The sequence below is a fragment of the Saccopteryx leptura genome, chromosome 2, assembly GCF_036850995.1.
Source record: "Saccopteryx leptura isolate mSacLep1 chromosome 2, mSacLep1_pri_phased_curated, whole genome shotgun sequence".
NCBI lineage: Eukaryota > Metazoa > Chordata > Mammalia > Chiroptera > Emballonuridae > Saccopteryx > Saccopteryx leptura.
Window position 1 is genome coordinate 345706813 of NC_089504.1, and position 15066 is coordinate 345721878.

Consider the following 15066-nt stretch of genomic DNA (forward strand, 5'->3'; position numbering starts at 1 on the left):
TCTACCCTTTACCCCATGAGAACTTGATATCTGCTTTTGTTCTGTGACAGAAGAGGACATTTCTAGTAAAATGCTGTTTCTGGTTCATCAGAGTTAGGACAATGCAGGCTCAGAACACCAGTCACACCTCCCAGCAGAGGTCCAGTCAGGAGCCCAAGTGGTTATCACCCCGACCGTGGCAACCTGAAAATTTGAGCCAGTGCAGACGTGAAAACTGGCTGGGAATTTAAAATGCAACATAAGAAATTTGGTTTATAAGATTTTTAAGTCACTTAAGATAGAAATGGATCCTGAAACCCATTTTATCCAATCTCCTCCATCTGGTTTTTGATTCTTTCTCAGCTTATAGTTAAACCTCCCCACTGACTATCTATGGAGGCAGCCATTCCACAAACCATATTCACCATGGTGAGTCATATTTGTTTCTATGAGACACCCACTTTTCCATACCAGTCCATTACAGTAATTTGGGGCAAATCGATCTCTCACATACAGCAACCATATGACTAACTGGCTAGTGTTTTAAAAAAATGAGGGGTGCTGACAGTTCAGTTGGCCCTGTAAGTATGTATTTCCCCCTCTGGCATCAGGAGAATATGGGGAAAAAGGACAATTACTGTAAAATCTGTTTTTGTATTACGTTCTGATATCAGTTTCAGCTTTCGGATGGGTCCTGGGTAGCCCTCCTGGCATGGACTAGTCCTCCTGAGAACAGAGCCAAGGACATCTCAACCAGGTTGAGAGATTTCTCATGAAATATAGAAATGAGAAATAAAATATGGGAGCCTTTTCATCAAAATATTTGGAGATCATGAAGTTGGGAGAGATGCTGAAAGAAAAAAATCATGATTTGAAAAGCTTTAAACATCCTGTTACTCCTGGTGTCAGGTGTGAGAGACTGAGAACTGCTGGTCTGTATCTGTCCACTGCACATCGACAAGAAATACTGAAGCCGTTTCTAGTAAAAAAGACATAGGTGTTTCACATTATCCAAGTCCACATCGACTGCCACCAATATTGCCATTATACTTGGAATGCCAACACTGATACATTAATATAAATATATGTATTTGGTCTTTATAAAAGGAAATCCTGCCATATGTGACAATATAAATGGACTTGGAAGACATTATGTTCAGTGAAATAAGTTAGTCACAGAAGGACAAATAGTGCATGATTTTACTTACATGAGGTAGCTGAAAGATCAAATTTTAAAAAGTGAATAAAATGGTGGTTTCTAGGGGTGGGAGGAGGAGCAAATGGCTAGATGTTCAATGGGTAGAAAATTTCAGTTAAACGAAAGAAGATTTAGAGATCTACTGTACAATATGCTTATAATATGCTTATGCTTATAACAATAATACATTATGGTACACTTAAAAAGTTGCTAAGACAGTAAATCTCATGCTAATTGTTTCCCCTCTGAAAATCCAGAAAGTGGGCCAAGATTCACCATGGGGAGAAGAAATATCCTAAGACTTTTATTCTTATGTCAGTGGTGCCCTGTTTCCCATTCAAAATTTCTCTGCTCACCTGACCCACAATGAATGAGTCATCACACTAAAATGCAGCTTTACCCTCCCAAGTCACCAAAAAGAATGTGGCTTATTAGAATTTTTGTCATCCAAGAATTTCTGTTACACACACACCAGCTAAAGGCAGAAGTCATGTGACAGCTTTCTTTGAGGAAGCTGAAGCAAGGGAGACCCGGAAGATAAGAGCAGGAAGAGCGGAAGTGATGGACCCTAACACAGCAGGAAAAGGAAGCAGCGTTTTCCATCCATCTTGAAAAGATTAACCAGGAAAACAAACTTGGCTAATTTGATAATTGCCTGTTAATTAGGACAAACAATGACAAGGAAAGAGCACTGCATCTGATGACAGTGGCCCCTCAGCAGGGTATAAAAGGGGACCCAGGGCAAGCAGACCTCCAAACCTTCCAAACCCACCTTCCTGAAAACTCACTCAGAACCTCCACCCTCTGACACCATGGTCAACTCTTGTGGATCCGCCTGCTCTGACCAGGGCTGTGGCCAGGAGACCTGCTGCCGCCCCACCTGCTGCCAGACCACCTGCTGCAGGACCACCTGCTGCCGCCCCAGCTGCTGTGTGTCCAGCTGCTGCCGCCCCTCTTGCTGTGGGTCCTGCTGCTGCCGCCCTTGCTGTGGGTCCTGCTGCTGCCGCCCTTGCTGTGGGTCCTGCTGCTGCCGCCCTTGCTGTGGGTCCTGCTGCTGCCGCCCTTGCTGTGGGTCCTGCTGCTGCCGCCCTTGCTGTGGGTCCTGCTGCTGCAGGCCTACCTGCTGCATCTCCAGCTGCTGCCGCCCCTGCTGCTGCCAGACACCCTGCTGCCGCCCCTGCTGCATTTCTAGCTGTTGCCGCCCCTCCTGCTGTGGCTCCAGCTGCTGCAGGCCTTGTTGCATCTCCAGCTGCTGCCGCCCCATCTGCTGCCAGACCACCTGCTGCCGCCCAGTCTGCTCTAGTGGTTCCTGCTGCTGATCATCCCGACCTACCCACACCTTGTTTCCGTCAACCAATCTTCTTAATGTACTGAGTCATGAGAGGACAATTGTAAACCCCATTCCAACTGATTCTCTTTTGTTTTTTTAACTTACTAGGTTGACATGGTTCACTGAACTATACAGGTTTCAAATGTACAACCCCCTGCTATTGCCACTCTGTTGTTTATATCTATGTATCCTTAAATGGACTTTGGCCTGCAAACATGCCGCCCCCCACCGTGTTACTATCTCTCTCCCAACTGAACACAAGGTTTGAATTTTATCTGAAATCTTTCAGCCAACATGTCATCCCAATGGATATATTTCTTCTCTGCCAGATTTTCTCTCATATGAAACCAATCCTGAACTTAAATAAATCTTAATTTCCCAGGCATACAAATGCAAGAGCACCGTGTCTCATTATTATTCGTTCTTGAATCATCATCCTTAGCTGTCAACTGTTCCATCATTCTTCTCTGCAGAGAGCAGTCCATAGCAGGTGAATTCGGGATTTCTCACTGAGTGTCCTTTCATCCTTATTTATAATAAGAACACTGTTTCCTACTGCGAGCACTGGAATTCTCTGCCTCAACGGGGGCAGGTTGCACCGGGTCTAGAGGCCCGCTGTGGAATGAACCCGAGCTGTCTATAGGAGTAATTTGCTCCTTACAGCATTCTATCTCAGCTTCCATCAATTCCCTGGGTTACTTCCCAGGTTCCCTGCAGTGCTTCTTATTGTTCTCTCCCTTATAAATTATTTGATTAGGGACCCCTGTTTTGGCATCTGCTCCTGTGGGCACTCCATCTAAGACACCAGTGTTCCAAATCCCATTACCGGTGACTTCAAAACATTTTTCATGTATTATGAATGGTTGCCATGCTGTTAAGAGTCAAGTCTTGAATTACTGTCAGCTGAACTGCTAAATCTTTCGAACATTTTGTTTCTTCTTGCCATTTTTGCACAATTGCTTTCAGATAAATAGTCTTCACTTATTTTTCTCATATCATTATGTCTGAGAGACAGGACATACCCACAGGTAACGTGGCTTACCATGTTATCAACTCGCATTCTAAGAAGGCTGTATTTCTAGGGGGATCACCCAACCTGTGTGTCTTATACATACAATAAGTTCAACTAAACCTTGGATTTATTCAAAGCAGAGCCTGACATAAGGACTCTTGCACAAGTGATATACAAGGAAGTGCTCTCAGAACAAATCAGTAAGAAACGAAGATAAGCAGGACAGTGTAGAAAAACAAAATAAGCCCCAATTTGGCTGCAGTGGAACTTTATGATCATCTGACCCCACAGATAAGAGGGTGAGCAGTACCACACACCTGCCCCCTTGGCGGCAAGGTGGCTGGGACTCTGTACTCCTGTATCAGTCATCACTAGCTCTGGACCACCCTGATGGAGAGAAGGGATAGAGAGCCACGCCACCAGGTGTGCAGGCTCCTTCAGGTGAGCACAGCGACCTCAAGAACATGTGTTTGAACAGTGTTAGCCACCAGCAGTCCCTACTCAACACTAGCTTGGGGATGACGAAGGGGGTCGGGATAAGATATTACATAGTCTACCCCGGTTACTGTTCAGGCCCATGTATTTTTCTCCTCAAGTTCACTTCAACTGGTTGGTCACTATTTATATAGAAACTTACAAGAAGAGGGTTTGTGGGCAGCACCTCTGCTGTTCTAGTTGAGCTGCCTGATGGAGGGGCCAAACCTGCATCCCTGCGGATACTGAGTCTTGGTTACTATGTCCTCATCTGGCCACAGCTGTTGTACTTGCCCCAAATCAGTTAAAACGGGAAACAGAAATACCAAGAGTGCCCTCAGAATATCACCTTAATGCTAAATATACTCCTCCTTGAGGCCATTGCTCCTTTCTTTGCCTGCTGATCACCTGGTACTAGAAGATCAAAGCCACAGTTTTAATTTCAATCAGACCTTTACTATGTCTCTTTTATAACTGAGGGGTCATGATTTTTGTTTGGGATCACTAACCTCAGGCTTTGGCTCATTTATTCTTAAGTGCTTTTAAACACACACACACACAGCTATATCCTTGTTAGCTGTGTATACCCTATTTTCAGGGACACCATGCTCTATTGTCCATATTGATAGATCACCATGGGTCATACATCACTCTGCCCTGGCTGTCTTTCCAAAGTTGCTGCTCATCATATATGCCATTTTGGGATATTATCATCCCTACTACGCCAACAGAGCAAAGTTCTGTGACAATATTCCTTAACACAAGCTCCAGCTTTAGAGACTAGACACTACTGAATTTCTCAATATGCTTTTAACTCCCTAACATGTTTACTCCTTATTACCTTAGTATATACAGTGTACTCTCAGACTCTCCTAGGGAATATAGTCAGTGAGTTGCGTTTTCTGGTCTTATGAATAAATTCATCCTGCTGTATTCACTCATCTTCACCTTTTGATCCCTTCCCCCTCATCTGTGTGTTGAGTGGGACAAGACAAAATAAAAGGTAACAGATACTAAAAGGTGATGAAGATAAACCATATGCAAGTAAAAGTATATTCCCTTTTACCAACAATTAACCTTATTTCTCATTTTACTTTGAAATAACTATAGATACACAGACAGTTCTAAAAGAATATAGCAACGTCCTACATGCCCTTTGCCCAGTTCCCCCACTGATCACATCTTATTTATAGTACATATCAAAACTCAGAAATTACATTAGTATAAACCACAGATCTTGTTTAGAATTTACCAGTTTTACATGCACGAGTGTATGTGTGCATGTATGTGTGTGTGGTTCTATGTAACTAAGTCAGGTGTACTATATAGATTTGTGTAACCACCATCACAATTAAGATATAGAACTGTCCTTCTCTGTGAGGCTTCTCCTTTATAGCTACATCCACTCCCTTCCACTCATCATGCAGAACCGCCGACTACCACTATTCTGTTCTCCAGCTCTATAATTTTTTTGCAAGCATGTTATACAAACAGAATTTTATGGGGTGTAACCTTTGATGATTCGCTTTTTATTCTTAGCATCACTCCATTGGGATCATGCAAGCAGTTCAGTGTATCAGTAGTTGTTCCCTGTTACAGATAGATATAGTTTGATTTGTTCAACAATTCACCTGTAAAGTACACCTTAATGGTTCCAAGTTCAAATTTATTCATTCATTCATTTACTCACTCATTCATTTTTGTGGAAAAATTTTATTGAGGCTTCCTACTTGAAGGCAAACACTGCTATTTTTCAGTTGTAAGACATATTGTCTAACTTCAATACTGTTGAATTTAATAAATTTGTGTCTATTTTCTATACCTCCTATTCCTTATGGCTTATAAAAAGTTCATCATAAATCTATTTTTTTCTTGGACTAAAGTCTTCTGATAGTTTAATCTTTCTTACAAGAGAATCACTCTTCTGAGGATTAAAATATCACTTTTTTGAATAATCATCAGTTCATATCTCAATTTCAGAAAGGAAGATTTGCTTGTGGTGGGTAAAATATTTGCTAGAGGTATAGACATACAAGCTGTATTTATCTCTGTATCCTACTTAATTATGTTCAAGACTTAGGAGACATGGTAAATTTAGCAGTAACCTGGAAATATAGCTGTAGAGAATAATACTTTCCCCAAAGTTCTATAGCACGTTTCTAAGTCAGAACTTACCTCAGCAGGATTGTCTTTCAGCAAGTATGGCTGGGTACTTTATTTCGAATTCTTTCTGCTTTGGATGAGCACAAAGGGAAATTTATTATATGCTATGAAAGTCAATAGTTTTAAAAATTGTGAATTTCATGACTAATTCTGAGAACAATGATTAATTCTAAAATAAAACCATGAATAGATAAGAGCAAAAGAAAAAAAATATAGTGAACTGAATGCATAATCATAAATTTATGGATCTGTAGAACTGAGAATCACATTAGAGATCTCCCAATGAATTGCTATTCACACAGTGAAGTGTGCCTACAAGAAGACTCTAAACTAGACCTGCAAGCCCAAAGGAGTTAAGTACAGACTAACAATGTTAGTTCAAAATCACTATGAAAAGGAAGAATTGTTATAAAAATTATAGAGGACAGCTAGTTAACTTCTAGATATAAAAAGGAAAAAAGAAGAGAGCTAATATTTCATTTGTTAAACCAAAACAAATTTCATTTAGATGAAAAACTAAATATAAAAACAATGGTCAGTCATCAGAGGGAAGGGGTAAGAGGGGTCTGGATCAAAGAAGGTGAAGGGATTCATCAAAAAACATACACATAACACATACATACAGACAACAAGGCAGCAATAGCCAGAGGGGAAAGGGGTAGAGATAAGGGGAGGGGGCAATGGGGAAGAAATAGGGATGGAAGAGACTTTGCATGAGGCATGGGGGGCAGGATGTGCTGTGTAGAGGGTGTTACATTGAGTGGGACACTTGAAACCATGTCAACACAATTTAAAAAAAGAAATCATGAGGAATTTCAAAACTTAATTTTAAGCTTATCCTAAGGAACACACACACCATGAAGAAAACCTATATACCAAATTAATATAAATAAAAATTATTTCTACTGAGTCATCAGTAGGCCTGTCATCAGGGCTCCTAGGGGACATTCTTTTCCCAAAATACAAGGTCGTATGGAATTCTTAGAGTTTTTTCAGACTCGATGATGGGGCTGTCTAGGGCCTCTGCCACTAAGACAACTTAATGTCTGCTTTTGTTCCCTCATTTTCCTGCAACAGAAGAGGCTCAGGACTTTGTTTTTTAATTTTATTTAGAAAATTACATTGAACAGAGTGACACTGATCAATAAGAGTACATAGGTTTCAGAAATATATTTCCATAGCATTTGAACTGTTGATTACGTTGTATTATATACCCATCACCGAAAATCAAATCATTTTCCGTCACCATATATTTGTTCCTCTTTACCCGCTACCCCTTCCTCCATGTCCCCCGCCCCTTGGTAACTACTTCACTTTTATCTATGTCCATGAGTCTCAGTTTTTTTTTTTAATTTTTTTTTAAATTTATTCATTTTAGAGAGGAGAGGGAGAGACAGAGAGAGAGAGAGAGAGAGAGAGAGAGAGAGAGAGGAGAGACAGAGAGAGAGAAGGGGGGAAGAGCTGGAAGCATCAACTCCCATATGTGCCTTGACCAGGCAAGCCCAGGGTTTCGAACCGGCGACCTCAGCATTTCCAGGTCGACGCTTTATCCACTGCGCCACCACGGGTCAGGCCGAGTCTCAGTTTTATGTGTGAAATCATACAGTTCTTAGCTTTTTTCTGAGTGAAATAAGTATATGAATGTTTTCAAGGTCCATCCATGTTGTCGTAAATGTCACTATGTTATAATTTCTTATGGCTGGGTAGTATTTCATTGTACATATGTGTAGCACATCTTCTTTATCCAGTCCTCTATCATGGGACATTTTGGGTGTTCCCATGTCTTGGTCACCGTGAATAGTGCTGCGAGAAACGTGGGGGTGCATGTGTCTTTAAGTACCAATGTTTTAGAGCAGGGGTAGTCAACCTTTTTATACCTACCACCCACTTCTGTATCTCTGTTAGTAGTAAAATTTTCTAACCACCCACCAGTTCCACAGTAATGGTGATTTATAAAGTAGGGAAGTAACTTAAATAAAATTTAAAAAGCAGAGTTACAGCAAGTTAAAGCATATAATAATAATTACTTACCAACTACTTTATGTCGGATTTTCGCTAAGTTTGGCAGAATAAATCTTTATAAAACAACTTGCTACAGTTAAATCTATCTTTTTATTTATACTTTGGTTGCTCCACTACCACCCACCCTGAAAGCTGGAACACCCACTAATGGGTGGTAGGGACCAGGTTGACTACTACTGTTTTAGAGTTTTTGCAATAGATACTCAATAGAAGGATTGATGGGTCATATGGTAATTTTATTCTTAAGTTTTTGAGGAACCACTATACATTTATTCAATAATGGTTGTACTAATTTGCATTCCCACCAGCAGTGAATGATGGTTCCTTTTTCTCCACAGCCTCTCCAACACTTATTATTACCTGTCTTGTTGATTATAGCCAACATAATAGGTATGAGATAATATCTTATTGTAGTTTTGATTTGCATTTCTTAAATAGCTAGTGAAGATGAGCATCTTTTCATATATCTGTTGGCCATCTGTATGTCCTCTGGGAGAAATGTCTGTTCAGTTCCTCTCCCCATTTTTTAATTGGATTGTTTGCTTGTTTGTTGCTAAGCTTTCTGAGTTCTCTATATACTTTGGATATTAACCCTTGATTGGCACTGTTGTTTGCAAATATCATGTCGCATTTAGTTGGCTGTCTATTTGTTTTGTTGTCAGTTTGGTTTGCTGTGCAGAAGCTTCCCAATAAAATGCTGTTTATGGCTCATCAGAGTTAGGACAATGCAGGCTCAGAACTCCAGCCACACCTCCTGGCAGAAGTCAAATCAGGAGCCCAAGTTGTTATCACCCTGGTGGAGTGAATCTGAAAATTAAAGTCAGGGCAGAAGTGGAAACTGGCCTGAAAAAAAAAAAAAGATATCATGAGGAGTTTGGCTTATTAGTTTTATATGTCACTTAAGGTAGAAATGGATCCTCAAACTCATTTCATCCAATCTCATCCATCTGGTTTGTGATTCTTTCTCAGCTTATGGTTAAAACTCCCTATTGACTATCTCTGGAGGCAGCCATTCCATAAACCATAACCACCATGGTGAGTCATATTTGTTTCTATTAGACACCCACTTATCCATACCAGCTCATAACAGTAAGTTGGGGCAAGTCAATCTCTTATATACAGCAACCATAAGGCTAGTGTTTCAAAATATTAGAAGCACTGGGGCTCTGGCCAGGTAGCTCAGTTGGCTAGAGCATTGCCCCAATATGCCAAGGTTGTGGGTTCAATCCTTGGGCAGGGATCATATAAGAATGGGCCCAGGAGGGTGGTCCAATGGATAGAACATCATTCCAGTGTGCTGAGGTCACAGGTTCAATCCCTGGTCAGGGCACATACAAAAGGCAACCAATAAATGCAAAACTAAATGGAACAACTAAGTGGAACACCAAGTTGATGCTGCTCTGTCTCTGTCTCTCTTCCTCTTTCTCTCTCTCCTTACTCCCCCTCTCATGCCCTCCCCCCCTCAAATCATCAGAAATGTTTTAGAAAAAGAATCAACCAGTAAATGCAAAAATAAGTGAAAGAACAAATAATGTTTCTCTCTCTCACACACACACACACAGAAATAATCTGTAGAAAAATTGTAAAAAAACCAGATCATTGGTTGGCTTTTTATATATATTTTTCCCATTGGGAGTCAAGGAAAGTCAGGGAGGGGAAAGGACACTTACTAGACAATCTGTTTTTGTAATGTTTTGTCAAGTAGGTATCAGCTTCAGCTTTAGGATGGTTCCTGGAAGCTGTTCCTATCTTGGACTAGTCATTCCGAGAACAGAGCCAAGAACATCTCAACTTGGTTGATAGTCTTCTCATAAAATAAGAAAATGAGAAATAAGACATGACACTCTTTTCATCAAAATATTTGGAGCCATGAAGTTGGGGGAGACCGAATATGCTGAGTGATAGAACCATAGCAAAGTGGGAATACAGGGAACATACCTCAACATGATAAAGGCCATCTATGACAAACCCACAGCCAACATCATACTCAATGGGCAAAAATTAAAAGCAACCCCTTTAAGATCAGGAACAAGGCAAGGGTGCCCCCTATTACCATTCTTATTCAACATAGTCCTGGAAGTCCTAGCCACAGCAATCAGACAAGAAGAAGAACTAAAAGGCATTCAAGTTGGAAAAGAAGAAGTAAAACTATCATTATTTGCAGATGATATGATATTGCATATAGAAACTCCTAAAGTCTCAGTCAAAAAGCTACTGGACCTTATAAATGAATTCAGCAAAGTGGCAGGATATAAAATTAATACTCAGAAATCGGAGGCATTTTTTATATGCCAACAATGAACAGTCAGAAAGAGAAATTAAGAAAACAAACCCCTTCACTATTACAACCAAAAAAATAAAGTACCTAGGAGTAAACTTAACCAAGGAGACTAAAGACTTGTACTCAGAAAATTATAAAGCATTGATAAAAGAAATCAAGGAAGATACAAACAAGTGGAAGCACATACCGTGCTCATGGTTAGGAAGAATAAACATCATTAAAATATCTATATTACCCAAAGCAATCCATAAATTCAATGCAATACCAATTAAAATACCAATGACATACTTCAAAGATATAGATCACATATTCCAAAAATTTATATGGAACCAAAAAAGAACAGGAATAGCCTCAGCAATCTTAAAAAAAGATGAAGAAAGTGGGAGGTATCACACTTCCTGATATCAAGTTATACTACTAGGCCATTGTACTCAAAACAGCCTGGTACTGGCATAAGAACAGGGATATAGATCAATGGAACAAAACAGAGTACCCAAAAATAAACCCACAGCTCTATGGATAACTGATATTTGACAAAGGAGGTAAGGAAATACAATGGAGTAAGACAGCCTCTTCAACAAATGGTGTTGGGAAAATTGGACAGCTACCTACAAAAAAATGAAACTAGACCACCAACTTACACCATTCACAAAAATAAACTCAAAATGGATAATAGACTTAAATGTAAGCCGTGAAACCATAAGCATCTTAGAAGAAAACATAGGCAGTAAGCTCTCCGACATCTCTTGGAGCAATATATTGGCTGATTTATCCCCACGGGGAAGTGAAATAAAAGACAGGATAAACAAATGGGAGTATATCAAACTAAAAAGCTTTTGCACAGCTAAAGACAATAAGAACAGAATAAAAAGACAAACTATACAATGGGAGAACATATTTGACAATACATCTGATAAGGGGTTATTAACTAAAATTTATAAGAACTTATAAATCTCAACACCAGGAAGACAAATAATCCAATCAAAAAATGGGAAAAGAAATGAATAGACACTTCTCCAAAGAGAACATACAGATGGCCAATAGGCATATGAAAAAAATGCGCAACATCATTAATCATTAGAGAAATGCAAATTAAAACCACAATAATATATCATCTCACACCAGTCAGAATGGCGCTCATCAACAAAACAACACAGAATAAATGCTGGTGAGGATGTGGAGAAAAGGGAACCCTACTGCACTGCTGGTGGGAATGCAGACTGGTGCAGCCACTGTAGAAAACAGTATGGAGATTCCTCAAAAAATTGAAAATCAAACTGCCTTTTGACCCAGCTATCCCACTTTTAGGAATATACCCGAAAAACACCATAGACCTGCTCCAAAAGGAGAAATGCACCTGCATGTTTGTGGCAGCATTGTTCACAATAGCGAAGATCTGGAAACAGCCCAAGTGTCCGTCAGAGGACGAGTGGATTAAAAAGCTTTGGTACATATATACTATGGAATACTACTCAGCCATAAGAAATGATGACATCAGATCATTTACAATAACATGGATGGACCTTGATAACATTATACAGAGTGAAATAAGTAAATCAAAAAAAAAAACTAAGAAGTATATGAATCCATACATAGATGGGACATAAAAATGAGACTCATAGACATGGACAAGAATGTGATGGTAATGGGGGGGTGTAGGTAAGATGGGGCAAGAAAGGAGAGAGAGGGGGTGGGAGGAGGGGAGGGGCACAAAGAAAATCAGATAGAAGGTGATGGAAGACAATTTGACTTTGGGTGAGGGGTATACAGCTTAATCAAATGTCAAAATGATCTGGAGATGTTTTCTCTCAACATATGTACCCTGATTTATCAACGTCATTGCATTAAATTAAAAATAAAAAGATCTTTAGACATTCTTGTACATGGCACGAAATCTCACAGATGAAATGTCAGAGCTTTTCTTAGATCTAGATGAGTAGTTATTAAAGTAACATCAAACATGAGTTTGGTGAGCACTAAATATATCTAAATTTTTTAAGAGAATTGATTTGAACCACCCACATACCCTAAGGTTGTATTCCCTCTCAGCATCACTTCCCCAGGTATACCATCATTATTAATATAAGCCATGTTACTACTAGTATCAGATAGGAGGGATTGAGAACTGTTGGACTATATCCACCGCATATCTATAAGACTGAAGTAGTATGTATTGAAAAAGACATAGATGTTGACATGATACTAACTTCAGTGTAAGTCACACTTATTGCCAACCACTATTGCCATTAAATTGAATGTCAACACTGATTAATAAAAGTGTATGTTATTCAACCCTAAAAAAAAATTATGCCCTTTGTGATAAGTGTGTCTGAAAGACATTATGCTAAGTGAAACAAGTCAGTCACAGAAGTACAAATACTGCACAATTCCACTTGTTGAGACACTTAAAATAGTCAAATTCACAGAAGCAGAGAATAAAATGGTAGGCATTTGGAATGTGGTGGAGAAGGAAATAGGTAGTTGTTCAACTGGTATAAAGTTAAAAGATATACAAGAGAAATAAATTTTAGAATTCAGCTGTACAACATTGTGCCCCTAGTTCACAATAACAATATGACACACCTAGAACTTGTGGAAAAGGTATTGTGGTGCATGCATAAGTCTAAACTTATCTAATTGTATACATTAGACATGTGTAATTTTTCGTATATTAAGTATACCTCAATAAAGCTGAGGGAAAAGAAGAAACATCAAAATTTCATGATTTGGTTTTCCTCCTTTAGACAATTATTTATCTCCCATCTGAAAGTCTAGAAAATGGGCCATGATTCACTATGGGGAGAGAAAATACTCTCAGAGTTTTACTATCATGCCAGTGAACCCTGTTTTCCACTCAAAATTTCTCTGCTCCTCTGACTAATAATGAATGAGTCATCACACTAAAATGCAGCTTTATTCTCCCAAGTCAACAAAAAGAATGTGGCTTATTAGAATCTTTGTCACCCAAAGGCAGACTGCTGCAATGTGCAACAATGAGACTAACCACTCACCAGCTAAAAGCAGAAGTCACGTGACAGCGTTCTTTGAGGAAGCTGAAGCAAGGGAGACACGGAAGATAAGACCAGGAAGAGCGGAAGTGATGGACCCTAACACAGCAGGAAAAGGAAGCAGTGTTTTCCATCCATCTTGAAAAGATTAACCAGGAAAACAAACTTGGCTAATTTGATAATTGCCTGTTAATTAGGACAAACAATGACAAGGAAAGAGCACTGCATCTGATGACAGTGGCCCCTCAGCAGGGTATAAAAGGGGACCCAGGGCAAGCAGACCTCCAAACCTTCCAAACCCACCTTCCTGAAAACTCACTCAGAACCTCCACCCTCTGACACCATGGTCAACTCTTGTGGATCCGCCTGCTCTGACCAGGGCTGTGGCCAGGAGACCTGCTGCCGCCCCACCTGCTGCCAGACCACCTGCTGCAGGACCACCTGCTGCCGCCCCAGCTGCTGTGTGTCCAGCTGCTGCCGCCCTTGCTGTGGATCCTGCTGCTGCCGCCCTTGCTGTGTGTCCAGCTGCTGCCGCCCTTGCTGTGGGTCCTGCTGCTGCCGCCCTTGCTGTGGATCCTGCTGCTGCCGCCCTTGCTGTGGGTCCTGCTGCTGCCGCCCTTGCTGTGGGTCCTGCTGCTGCAGGCCTACCTGCTGCATCTCTAGCTGCTGCCGCCCCTCCTGCTGTGGTTCCAGCTGCTGTGGCTCCAGCTGCTGCAGGCCTTGTTGCATCTCCAGCTGCTGCCGCCCCATCTGCTGCCAAACCACCTGTTACCGCCCCAGCTGCTGCCAGACCACCTGCTGCCGCCCAGTCTGCTCTAGTGGTTCCTGCTGCTGATCATCCCGACCTACCCACACCTTGTTTCCGTCAACCAATCTTCTTAATGTACTGAGTCATGAGAGGACAATTGTAAAACCCATTCCAACTGATTCTCTTTTGTTTTTTTTTAATTTACTGGGTTGACATGGTTCACTGAACTATACAGGTTTCAAATGTAGAACCCCCTGCTATTGCCACTCTGTTGTTTGTATCTATATATCCTTAAATGGACTTTGGCCTGCAAGTATGCCCCCTCCACCATGTTACTATCTCTCTCCCAACTGAACACACGGTTTGAATTTTATCTGAAATCTTTCAGCCAACATGTCATCCCAATTGATATATTTCTTCTCTGCCAGATTTTCTCTCATATGAAACCAATCCTGAACTTAAATAAATCTTAATTTCCCAGCACCGTGTCTGATTATTATTTGTTCTTGAATCATCATCCTTAGCTGTCAACTGTCCCATCATTTTTCTCTGCACAGAGCGGTCTACAGCAGGTGAATTCGGGATTTCTCACTGAGTGTCCTTTCATCCTTATTTATAATAAAAACACTGTTTCCTACTGCGAGCACTGGAATTCTCTGCCTCAACGGGGGCAGGTTGCACCGGGTCTAGGGGCCCTCTGTGGAATGAACCCCAGCTGCCTATAGGAGTAATTTGCTCCGTACAGCATTCTATCTCAGCTTCCATAAGTTTTCTGGGTTACTTCCCAGGTTCCCTGCAGTGCTTCTTATTGTTCTCTCCCTAATAAATTGTTTGATTAGAGACCCCTGTTT

General features: G+C 40.6%; 2 protein-coding genes across 3 annotated transcripts; both read left to right on the forward strand.

The window, feature by feature from the left end:
* The first annotated feature begins 1989 nt into the window (after positions 1–1989).
* Positions 1990–2496, forward strand: LOC136393732 (keratin-associated protein 4-2-like). Of its 2 annotated transcripts, XM_066366366.1 has the most exons (2): positions 1990–2165; positions 2241–2496. In XM_066366366.1, exons 1-2 carry the CDS (start codon positions 1990–1992, stop codon positions 2494–2496), a joined length of 432 nt encoding a protein of 143 aa, XP_066222463.1. The 2 variants fall into 2 exon arrangements, with proteins under 2 accessions (XP_066222463.1, XP_066222462.1); XM_066366365.1 differs by having other exon boundaries at positions 1990–2496.
* Positions 2497–13810: 11314 nt separating this feature from the next.
* On the forward strand, positions 13811–14302 carry LOC136393733 (keratin-associated protein 4-2-like). The gene has a single exon (XM_066366367.1). The coding sequence runs from the start codon at positions 13811–13813 to the stop codon at positions 14300–14302; it is 492 nt and encodes a 163-aa protein (XP_066222464.1).
* The last annotated feature ends 764 nt before the right edge of the window (positions 14303–15066 follow it).

Excerpts from the sequence above, each read along its gene's own strand:
- LOC136393732 (XM_066366365.1), top strand. The coding sequence starts at position 1,990 with ATGGTCAACTCTTGTGGATCCGCCTGCTCTGACCAGGGCTGTGGCCAG.
- LOC136393733 (XM_066366367.1), top strand. The coding sequence starts at position 13,811 with ATGGTCAACTCTTGTGGATCCGCCTGCTCTGACCAGGGCTGTGGCCAG.